We start from the raw sequence: 12,281 nt of genomic DNA on the forward strand, positions 1-12,281 counted from the left end.
CCCGCACCCCAGTACATCTTTTCTGCTATAGACTATTCTAGTTGTGTGATTTCAGCGGATCTTCCAAACCTATTGCAATAATTCCCCTTTGCTTTAACGGCGCTTGTCAGTAGGCACATCAAAACACAAGCTTTCAATTCCTGGTCGGTTTTTTTTTTAAATCCTCAGCCCCAACTAAGCTGTGTTTAAAACAAACAAACCCTAAAACGACAAAAATGGGCTCTAGAATTGACTTCGGGTTGTGCTCTTTTATTGCAGAAAGCTGAACTGAGCCAGGTTAGCTGTTTACAAAATGGGCATAACCCTAGGTAATGGCTTTTTTTGTATTTTAAGGAAGTGTAATGACATAATGAGGGCAGCTAAATGAAGATTCAGATCTGCTGCGTAGAAAGACTTAATTGCTTCTCTCCCTTGACTGCCTAACCAATTGCCATTTTTCAAACCAACCAACCAGATTTATTTCATCCACTTCACCAGGTTCTGTAGAAGGAGCCACATCCAGTGTTATAGCATGAGTTAAAAGGAAATTTTAGTTCCTGCTCACCTTTTTATTAGCAGCAGGTGCTTTCTTCAAATATGAATTGGCAGTCTAATGCCATTTAAATGTGCCAGTTGCCCTGTGGCTATTTTCCTGTGTATTAAGGGTTGATCTGGTTAATATTTTCACAGTGAATTTTTGGTAATATTCCTTTTATATATATATTCCTCTCCATCTATGTATTCAGTATGATTTACACATGGGTTACTCTAAAATAGATGTCCTTCCACAAATTTGTACCAAAGACAGTGGTGTTTTTATGTTCTGGAGTTAGCAGAAGAGAAAACAGCTTTAGTGGTCTGTAAGTTTGCTGGGGGCAAGGGAAGCCAGGGAAACGTCTTATTTTCACCAGGAATGTATAATGCCTGCTGAAGTCAATGGGAATTTTAAAAAGGCTTAACTTTGGCTAGGTCATGCCATAAACAATTATGATGTTGTACTGCTTCAGGAGTTGGGTCTCTTAATTTTACATGCTTGCTTAGAGAATGAGTGCAGTTACTTAAGAAGCTATGCAAAGGTGCACTTCAAGCAGGTGAGCAGGAGACTCTTACCTTTAATGTAAGGGACACATGTACTGGGAAGAAATGGTGCCCTTGCATTGTAATGATGCCCATAAAATGTGTTGCTTAGGAAAAAGTGTTTTCTCACATCTCTCCCGTGGAGTGGCAATGAAGCAGCTCACCTGCAGGTGTTTAAATGTATCTGCAACAACAACCCTTTAAGCAGATTTTTAATTATTGTTTAAAATACATGGTTTCTGTTAAATTTGTTGGATATTGTGCATGATTTGTATGGATAGTTGTTTGCTTTTCAAGATGGTTTGAAAAGGAAGAAATACAGTTTTGGAAGAGCGGGATAGATGTGATAAGTAATAATGCAATAAGAAAGCTTAACTAAAGGAGAAAACTATAATGATGAGCACAGAAGGATCACAAATAAGGTGCAGTAGTTTCCATGTCCTTGTGTGTGGGCCACAAGCTGAGTTGTTTGTTGAAAATTATACTTTTAAATAAGGCCTCATCTGGACTGAAATTTTGTGATCTGAATTGCAACTAATTGCTCATGTACATGCAGGCACTTCATAGACTAGGAGTTGGAAGCTTCATTGCCAAGACAACTGCCTCAAACTTCCTTTGCACATTACATTGTTATTTTGCGCTTGTAACAAAATCTAGTAAAGGAAGCAATTTTTAGATGCATTGAACTTAGGTTGTATCAGTGACAGCCAGCACCTTGAATAGTGTTTATGAGGCTATAAGAAGCCAGGGTAGATGTTAGAGCACCGTGCTGGCAGTGAGCCCCCACCTCTTTAAAGAGAAAGCTTTGCAAAATGCAACAGTCTGTCTGATGCTCCTAAACAGTCCTCAAGGGCAGCCCCATGTGTTTAAGCTGGGTCCCCCCCCCCCACCTTGTGCTTCCTAAGTATTGTTTCCTTCCCATGCTGCCACTTATTTGCATTTTTCCCTAGAAAAAGCAAGTTATAATTATTTAAAAGAAAATTTGTGTATAAAGGACATACCGTACATGATGATCTGCCTTTCACACACATTTTGCCAGTTTCAGTGGGAAACAAGCAATCGGCTTTGGGCCATGAGGAGCGTACCAAGGCAGTGGAAAGAAAAGTAGACTACATAATTCAAAAGGACATGTGAGCTAAGCCTGCACATAGTAACTCTGTGTGATATCGAGTGTGCCGTTCTACTTGCAAAATGGCTTTGATGCCACAGAGGCACCTGCTAATACTGATGTGGGAAATCTTTGGCCCTCCAGATATTGCTGAAATGCCACTCCTATTATCCCTGACCACTGGCCACGTTTGCTGGAGAGTTGTAGTTCAGCAACATCTGGGAGGCCCAAGGTTCCCCACACCTGTATGCAAAGAAGGGGAGCAGATTTCCTCCAACTTCCCCCTTCCTTTGAAGCCTGCTTCACCACCATCTTGCCCTTCTGTATAGTCTCCCAGTCCATTGGAACTGAATTTTGAGGCTGCAATGGGGAGAGAGAAATTGCTGGAAATTGTCTTCCCGATCCCTTACATTAGTGGATTCCTCCACTGCATTAAAAGCCATCCTGCAAGTGGAACCGTAACACTGGATTTCATCCTGTAAAGCAGGGTTGAGGAATCGACAGCCCTCTGGGCTCCAGAACCCATCATCCCTGAGCACTGATCATGGTGACTGGGGCAGATGAGAGTTGGAGCTCAATAACCCCAGGAGAGCAACAGGTTCTCTGTCTCTGATTTAAACAGTGGAGACATGCAGGCAAATGCTTTTCGGTATGGATACTATGGGTTAGCTAGGTGGCGCTGTGGGTTAAAGCCTCAGCGCCTAGGACTTGCCGATCGAAAGGTCGGCGGTTCTAATCCCTGCGGCGGGGTGCGCTCCCGCTGCTCGGTCCCAGCGCCTGCCAACCTAGCAGTTCGAAAGCACCTCCGGGTGCAAGTAGATAAATAGGGACCGCTTACCAGCGGGAAGGTAAACGGCGTTTCCGTGTGCGGCTCTGGCTCGCCAGAGCAGCGATGTCACGCTGGCCACGTGACCCGGAAGTGTCTCCGGACAGCGCTGGCCCCTGGCCTCTTAAGTGAGATGGGCGCACAACCCCAGAGTCTGTCAAGACTGGCCCGTACGGGCAGGGGTACCTTTACCTTTACCTTAAACCAATACAGCTCAGTGCAAAACCTTTGTAAATATGTATACAAATGAATCAACAATATGTGTATCTGCTTCAGGTTTATTATTATTATTATTATTATTATTATTATTTTATCATTTATACTCTGCCCATCTGGCTGGGTTTCTCCAGCCACTCCAGCAAATATCAAAACTTAATAAAACACCAGACATTAAAAGCTTATGTCAGATGCTACATTTTTTTCTTAACTATTTGAGGTTCATTCAATGGTTTCCCACTCCAACTATATACTTTCAAATGCATCTATTTATGCCACAGTGCTCCATATCATGCCCTCCCATCCTGCTTTATTTAATCTGCAACTCCCAGTTTGAAACTCACAAGCACTAAAGCAGAATTGCTACGTTACTTTTAAGCATGCAATGAAAAAGGATAGACAAGACCATGGCAGGGTGTTTGAAGGCTATTTGGCTCAGGGTTATAAGTAGATATTTTTGTAGCCTTGTCAAATTGCACATGCTCCACTTAAATTTTAGCAAATAAATAAATAAATAAACAAACAAATACAATACAATACAATACAATTGGATTTATGCAATACTGTGCTTCTTAAATGTGCATAAAGCATAGGAGAATGCCTGTTGGTCCATCTAGCTCTGTATTGTCTATGCCGACTGACAGTGACACGCCAGGGTTTTCAGGCAAGCATCTTTTCCAGCCCTTCCTGAAGATGCCAAAGAACAAGGGTCCCTCTGCATACAGAACATGTGCCCTGTCACTGAACTACAGCCCCTACCATTCCAATAGCTTCTGCCTAACACGTGAGCTTTAAGACGGTTTGAAAATTCTGTCATTCCAAATAACATGGAGGCAGGAAGGCATTTATCTCCTAGACCAGGGGTCTCCAGTATGGCACCTAAGAGCACAATGGTGCCCCTTGAGGTCTTTCTCTGGCACCCACAAAGCCTCTGAGCTCCACCACTCACTGCCTGCTTGGTCGTAAGGTGGTGTGGGTGGTTACCTTTTTCTTCCTTGAAAAGTACAGGCAACCCTCCATTTATGCGGTCATTGCATGCTTGCATGAAAGCGCATGAAATGGAAAAAGCCTGCAAAGGCCCCATTCCATCCCTGTTCCCATTTCGCCCTTTTAGTGATGTTTCAGTGACATCTTTATCAAGTTTCCAAGTCACTTCCGGGTCCGGCGCTGTGTGCATGTGAGCAATTACACACCTTTCTGTGGTACATCAATCTAATAGAATAGAATAAAATAAAAATAAATATCTGTCACATCTAAAACAGGAGTTGCCTGTGCGTGGAGCTGAAGGAGGAAGTTAAAAGCCCAGCATTCTTTCTCACTTCCTCCTTTAGTTTTATGTGCTTCTCAAGGCTCAGATTAATTCTGTCAAATCCTACTTTTACTCAGATCATTTGGAAAAAAGGAAGTATTTGTCTCTCTCCATCAGGAGCAGAACTGAGGGAGAAAAATGACCAGAAAGGTGGCAACCACAGCTCTCACTCAAAAATATGAATGTGCTCACAAGCCTGAAAAGGTTGTCAGCCCCTGTCCTAGACCTTGCCAAGCATTAAACAGGTTCGTTCCCTTCGTGGTCAGAAGTACAAGCTGCTTGTCTTTCTCAGCTCCTACCCACTTAAAAAAAAAAAAGTTGCTTCCTGGGCAGCTTGACCTGGCTGGTTATGTTCCTGCTACAACAATTTAGTGAGCTGCATGTGAATGCTGTTTGACCGTTGCATCTGTAACAATTATGTCTACATATAGTGACAACTTGATCAGCCAGTTTAAATGAAATTCATACAAGATGCAGAGCATGCAGGCAATTTATGTTGAAATATACTGGTGGTCTCTGCCGTCACATACCTCCCAAATGCCCTGGAAAAAAGGAACATGTTTTTTCAAGCAAGATCTCTGTGGCCATTTTGGGTGCTGCACTCTTGCCCTGAAAAAAGCACTTTCTTTAGGGCCGCAATCTCAACCAACACCCAAAATTGCATGTTTTGGAGCATCACACAAGATCTTGCCTTGAAAAAGCACTTCCTGGAAGACACATGTCCCAGGTTAGGGCTTGAAAAAGTTGGACAGTATGCCTTCATTGCTCTCTATAATGATTCTTCTCCCTTTTCTATACAGAAATGTTGGAATCCCCAGAGGCTGCCACGAAGATCCCTCCATATCAGCTAAGGTAGGAAATGTATACTGCCTTGGTTATAGATGTCAACAAAGATACATGAAGCGGCTGCAGAGCTTGAGACTTGCTTTTTGTTGAAACCAGAGTAAAAGCGCTATGATAGGAAACCTGCAGCATGCTGTAAGCAAGCCATACTAGGGGTGTCATCTATCATTTTCTATTTATCACTTACAAGTTATTTTTACAGATTTGTAGTGTTCAGAAAATGGTCCGGTTCCAAGAAAGCAATGTTGTCCATTTTGGTTGAAAATATGATTGTACAGGCAGTTGTCTACCAGGGTTCAATTTCTACCACAGCAACAAGACCTTTTCGTCTTACTAAAGATACAGCTCATGCAGCTGAATGGTATTAATGCTGATACACACAGAGGCACTGCCAGAATTAAGGGCTCCCAGGACCAGGTGCCTTCCAAAAACACCCACCCCCAACATCACTTTTACTTTAAATACAAGGGGGATGAAAGTTGTCTTAAAAGAAGAGTCTTGAACGCCTTCCCCCCCTCCTTCCTCCCTTTCCTTTTTGCACTGAGGCATAGGCTCAGCTAATGTTGGCTACCTCCTCTTCTTGAAGTCAAACATGAACTGTTTTGTCTCTTCCATCTACTGGTGATGTCCAATTGAAACTGTTCCCTCTCCTCTAATATTCTACCTGGGTGCTACCAGCAGAGGAAAATGCCCACTTCTAATTGGATGCCAGCAGCAGAGAGAACTGTTCCCCTCTTTTCCAAGTCTGCTGGCCAATCAAAACAGTAGGAGTGTCTAAGGAGACATGGAGAAGAGTTAGAGAAGCTTAGACTATGCCACCATTCCAGTTTGGCCTGGAGCTCTGCCCCAGCAGGTCTCCAGGCACCATGTTGGGGACCCCAGTCACAACATATCTTTCACTTGGTTTTGCTAGCTATAATAATCCATCTTTCTATTGAATACCATTGGTGAGGTAACTTAGGTTAAGATTGAGTAATGATAGACTCAGATTCTCTTTAGGATTTTGCAAAACTCTTTTCATAGGTTTTTGGCTCCTTTTTCCATTCTGATTAATTTCTGCCATGGTTTCAGTTCCTTTTCTTCAGTCAACAGAGGAGGGAAATTCATCTGCAGTTACACTGCTTTTTACTAGTGAAATCTTGCCAAGTAGTGATGCACTCAGTTTGGATCATTGGTCTGTCTAGATTTTGCTGCCTAAAAAGCTTTCTGTATTCATTTAAAACTTGTACCTCTAGACTTGAACTGATTGCTTTCTAATGTTCAGGAAATGTTATTTCATCAAAAGATATTGCCTGAAAATATCCAGCAATCAAATAAAAATATGAATAATAGTTTCTGAAAGCATGTTTTGCCCTATGAAAGGAAACTACAAGACTTCTAGCTGACTGTTTTTCTGGCTTCTCTTTCTCCTTATCACTGATTCTTGTTTTATAGTATTAGTGTTTGTTTTTTTATAATGGTTCATAGTTCAGCAAACTGTTATGAAATTGTCATTGTCTTTGGGATAATACAATAAACTTATTGATGAAAGTAGAATTGAACGGAAGGAAATTTTATCCTATCCTTTGGGAGAAGTTTCATCACTTCTTGATATTGCGCAATGGAACTCTGGCAAACCCTGTAAAACCAGATTTTCTTATATCTAGAACTAAGAAAGTTTTCCATAAATGGTGTCATTGTGGGTAGTTCCGTTGAACTCTACAACTAAGGCATCTCTGTTTAGGAAGTTTTGAGCCCAGAGTATAGCTTAATAACCTTCAGTACATGAGTAGTGTTGATTTCATCACTTCTTCCTTCTCCCATCTGATTTATTTTCCACCAGCTTTGTCTGAGAGTCTTAAGTAAGCAGGAAAAACTGGTGTACTCCACAGACCACCTCTCATTCACAGAGGGTTAGCTTGATAATTGCTATTGATGCCAGTGGGTTTGCTGGCCATCTGGCATTTGTTCCATTGCACATATGAAGCAGATAACATTGTGAGGTCTTGTGTCACTGCATCTGGCTTAAGACCAAAGTTTTGTATTACTTTTGTTACAGATTATTGAGTTTGCTGACATGGTTCATTGTTGCCTCAGGGGGAAAAATGAATGTATATTGTATAAACTCTTTCACAATCAAGCACTGCATATGGTCCAGCAGCATTAGCAGATAGTAAAGGTGTGCCTTGTTTATTCTCCCTGATGTTAACAATTCTTTGCCATCCTGCACTACTTGGTGACACCATCCAGAAGTTGCTGTGTGCTGACAAGCTGTTACTGCATGGTGTTAAAAAGAATGATTAAACTGGGGTAGAACAACTGAGCTAAGTGAAAGGCAGAGAATAGCATTGTACTACAGAGTTGGTTATTAGCATGTGTTCATAAACTAACTGTATCCAACCAGTGGAAGACTTTGGGCTCTCCAGTTTCAGTGGTGCTAAAATTCAGCACCCCCTGCCTCTAGAGTGCTCTGTTCTACAGCATGGTTTTGACACTCCTAGCAGCACAGCACCCAGTTCAACCGCAACGGTTGCCCTGTCCTAAAACCTCCTCCGATCCAACCCCAGTTTGCAAGCGAGATCCTTTCTGATTGGCTTATTTCCCTGCCACATTAAACAAGATGCATTTGCTTTTCGGGTTCTAGTGAATGGATTTATGTCCATTTTGAATACTGTACTGTTGGAATCAGCTGCATGAAATAAAATTCTTTACTTTTCCAAGACACTGGACGGGGTGAACTCCCGTTGCTCAGTCCCAGCTCCTGCCAACATAACAGTTTGAAAGCACACAGTGCAAGTAGATAAATAGGTACTGCTCCGGCGGGAAGGTAAACAGTGTTTCCGTGAGCTGCTCTAGCTTTGCCAGAAGTGGCTTAGTCATGCTGGCCACATGACCTGGAAAAGCTGTCTGCAGAAGCAGACAAATGCCGGCTCCCTTGGCCTGTAAAGTGAGATGAGCGCTACAACCCCAGAGTCATTCGCGACTGGACTTAACTGGGTCCCTTTACCTTGCATGCATAGCTCTTAATGATGTGGAGAGCTTATATGCATATGCTCCTTTTTCCTGCCCTAAATCACATCCCAAGCTGTTGTAGTACCTTCAGTAGGAAATTATTATTTGGGGGGAGGAGTGAAATGGTAAAATGTAATATGGGAAATGGGGCTGTTCTCCCATGCGTCCTTGTCCCAGTCCAGATTTAGTTTCCCTGCAGTTTTTTATCAAGAATGTAAAATGGCAGGTTCTGCTTAGGTTATTGTTAATGAAATGTGTAGTTTGGCCCTGAGAATGCCTGTGGATGTCCAAGAAAAGAGCCTGAAAGAGCCAAAAGGAACTCCAGTAATTGCTGGATGCCCTAAATTGTCAGCACATTTGGCCAAGCAAGCATGGAAGGAGAAATGTGAATGAAGCCCCAGCACTGATTTATAATAATGAAGTGAAATGTATCCATTTAAGAAAAGGGAAAGATAAAAAAGAGGCAAGGCAAGTTTCTTACACACTTATAACACACCCCTAAAACTGTTGTCTATGATGAAGCCCTGTTATACAATTGCATCATAAAAAAGAGACTTGCACCTAAAACAAATTATATCAGGCTGCACCACTGACCCAAAAGAGATGGTTCCGGACTTTGTCAATCTACTGTGGACAGAAGTAGAAGAGAAAGTGACAGGCTGACACTAGTTGTCAGTTCCAGCTGCCTGGCAGTGCCCAACATTAAAGGGTCTGTCACGGGTGCATGACATCACACGTGCAATGCCCCCCCAACCCAGCTGGGCCTACTCGGCACACCCACCCACCCACGCACCACCAGCAGCCTTACCTTTGTGAAAAGGATGTGCGGGGTGAAGATGCTTCACCCTGCGTGTCCCTGGCAGAGATTGCCAGTGCACCTTCCAGGATGGTTCTCTAGCGCACGGTGAAGACTTTTCGCTGTGCCGCATCCCTGGTGATCTTCAAAAGGACACGGCAGGGCCAAGCGTCTTCATCCTGGTGTGTTCTTTTGAGGATCGCCAGGCTGGTCTCCTCCTTGAAAATATTGGGGACCCTGCCCCTCTGTAGATGGCGCCTCTGCTGACAGGTAAAACCACTCAAACCTGTCATGAAGAATCTCCAGCCCATTGTGGACAAGTATATTTCCTTTTCACATTGGGGGCTGGCCTGTATTTGCTTACAGGCAGCCCCATCTGCTCACCAAGAACAACAGGTAATGCAACAGAGGTACAGATTTGGGGATCAGACCTGCGGCAGACCCAGGTGCCAACCCTGTCTCTGTATCATACACAACATGAGGGGTTCATTCACCTTTTTATCTACTGGAGCAACATATCTGCCAAGAATGGCCTTCTGCGTTCTATGTAGGACAAAGAGATGGGCCTCTATGTAAAGGACACTTTGCAATTGTCTATAAAGTAGCCGTATTTTAACAAAGGAACTTCAAAGGGATGTGAAACAGTGGAATTTCAATACCGCAAGTGGTGCAAGTGCTTTAACTTGCAGATTTAATCAGTACAATGGGTTTTTATCACACTGTCTGTGTTAATGTCAGGATGCCTGTGCTACCAAGTACTGTTTTTTTTATGAATGACCACTGTTAATAATGCAGTTATCACTGTATTTGTCTGCATTTTGTTTCCTTCTGGCATCACTGTTAATAGTTCCCCCATCATCACCATTAATGTACATACCTATATTCCTGAAGTTCAGAAACCATTTCACACATCTGACAGTAAATCTGTTTGCCTTTAAAATGCCACAAAAATGGTTGTTGTTTATACTTCTAAAGACTAATGTAGCTACCCTTTGAGAATGGATTCAGATTATGTTCCAAGGCCACCTCGTCTTTCTAGCATATCCCACAACATAGTGTTGTTGCTATTTTTATCATTAACCCCCCCCCCCTTGTTCATCTGTTCTTGAGAAAGAACACTGTGTTTTTAACACCCATTCTTCTTGACAATGCTATGTGGATTCTGTGTTTATCTAAATGATTCCGCTGAAGAATGAAATAAAGATGGATACAATTAGTTCAACTGTAAATGAGCAATAGCCCTTCTAAGAGAGCTATTTCCCTTAGCCTATAATACGAATGATTTTACTTGCTTTGTGCCATGCTACTTATAACTGCCTATAGTTTATTCATGTTTGCTGTCAACACAAAAGCAGTTATGCCTGTCATAGCAGCTCTGATGTAATCCCACCCTAGAAAAAAAAAGTCATGATTTCCCCCACCATCGTCCTTGAGTTTTTATCTATTCTAGGTTGCTAGTAGCAACACCTGAGCAACATTTGCTGTTAGGTCTAAATATAGCCTATTAAATTCAAGGTGGAAATGATAGCAAGCTAATCACAAATATGTTTTCATGGCAAGCCCCAGGTGGTTAATACGGCATATATAAACTCCCAGGATTTGATACCACAACAATTATTTGTTTTTAAAAAATTATATCAGTATGCAATTTTGTGAAGGGCCTGCCAGGTGTTGACTGGTACACAATTCTTAGCCAGGCCCAAATCTTGACTGCTTGCCTTACACCTCTGTGAGAAAGCAAAGGATGAACTGTGCTGTGTGGCATTTATTTGAACATAATATCTCCCTGACTACCCAAATTTCCCATTATTTCTGGAGACAAACGACAGCTGTGTCCAGGTAAACACAGCACAGCTTAATTAATTTGCTGGCATCTCCCTGAAGTAAGAGATAAGGAAGCGTGAATTCCCATGACACACATCACACACACCAGGTTGTGAATGCTTTCTAGAAAAAGTCTATTTATTTTCTATATACCGGTAGCTTTTTAAAAATAGCTCTAGAACTTCCACAGCAACATCTCTGTTACTTCTGAATAATTCAAAGATGTATGTTGGTCAAAACCTGAATATATCTGACCAGGTTTCAACAAATCTCCTTGTTTTGGCAAAGGTGGTACCGTAACTCTGGCAACTCTGCCGAGGTGGGGGGGGGGGTGTCTCGGCAATTGCTCTGTGGTCCCTGCAACTTCCCCAGTCTGGATATTATTTCTAAGTTTTGACCAAGCTGTCCAAAGAGTTTCTGCCAAGGCAGGTGAAACTGGCTTTTTACTCTTCCTGCTGTGGAGCAGAAAAGGCAGGGGTGGGGTGTACAGTGAACACTTTCCCTCCATCTCTCTGTTGGCAAACGCGAGGTGCAGAGAGGGTTGGAAGTTGCTGCCTCAGGGCGCTCAATGCACTTTGTGGCAGCAGCTCCCAATGGTACAGACTCCCTACTAGTTGCGGGATGAGAGACTTGACAGATGGGGCGACTACAACATTTGACTTGGTCAGCAGAAATGTTTTAGAGCCCTGTATTTAACTTTTCTTCAAGGTTACACTCATAGCAGTACTTCATATTCCCAGCCATATCTTGTGCCTTTGCTTTATATTTTTAGCTCCACGTGGTATGACCCAATTGAGAATTTTCATCATATGCTTATTGATGGGGACAATGGAACTGTCCCATGACTGTGACCTTTAATAAGATGATGATACTACTATTATTCAATTTTTAATTTTTTACAGACTGTTACTCCACCACCACTGAACTCTGCCACACAAATAATCATGTAGACATCATTTCTGCAAATTCTGCAAGCAAACCGACTTCAATTACTCCCTAGCACCAGTGACCCACCTTTTTTTGTAAAGATGACATGCTTGTATTTGTCTGTGCTAGAATGCCTGTCTAGTCAGCTATAAAAACAAGAAAAGGTATAAATAGCAGCCTCCCCTCCCCCAATTCCCTATAGAGATAGGAGATGTTGCTGTTCATCTTGAAAAGCGATGGACAGATTAAAAGCACAATGGGTTAGGATACACTAACTGTCGTGCTGTCATTCCCTTACATCGGATGTGAAGGGTCAAAAGTTACAAAGGGCATTTCCAGATCACTTGTGCTTTGTGGTGGAATTCAGTCACAAACCAACAAATGC

The 12,281-nt window shown here is 42.4% G+C and overlaps 1 protein-coding gene across 1 annotated transcript in view; it reads left to right on the forward strand.

Annotated features, from left to right (window-relative positions):
• The window catches only part of ARFGEF3 (ARFGEF family member 3), a gene marked incomplete at its 5' end in the record, with an annotated part of 70,532 nt that overhangs the window by 528 nt on the left and 57,723 nt on the right, over positions 1 to 12,281 (forward strand). The window contains one exon of the mRNA XM_083731770.1: positions 5,316 to 5,367. Coding sequence (XP_083587896.1) covers positions 5,316 to 5,367 — 52 coding nt within the window. The remainder of the gene's footprint in view (positions 1 to 5,315; positions 5,368 to 12,281) is intronic.

This window comes from Podarcis gaigeae (assembly GCF_964106915.1).
Source record: "Podarcis gaigeae genome assembly, chromosome: 3".
Classification (NCBI taxonomy): domain Eukaryota; kingdom Metazoa; phylum Chordata; class Lepidosauria; order Squamata; family Lacertidae; genus Podarcis; species Podarcis gaigeae.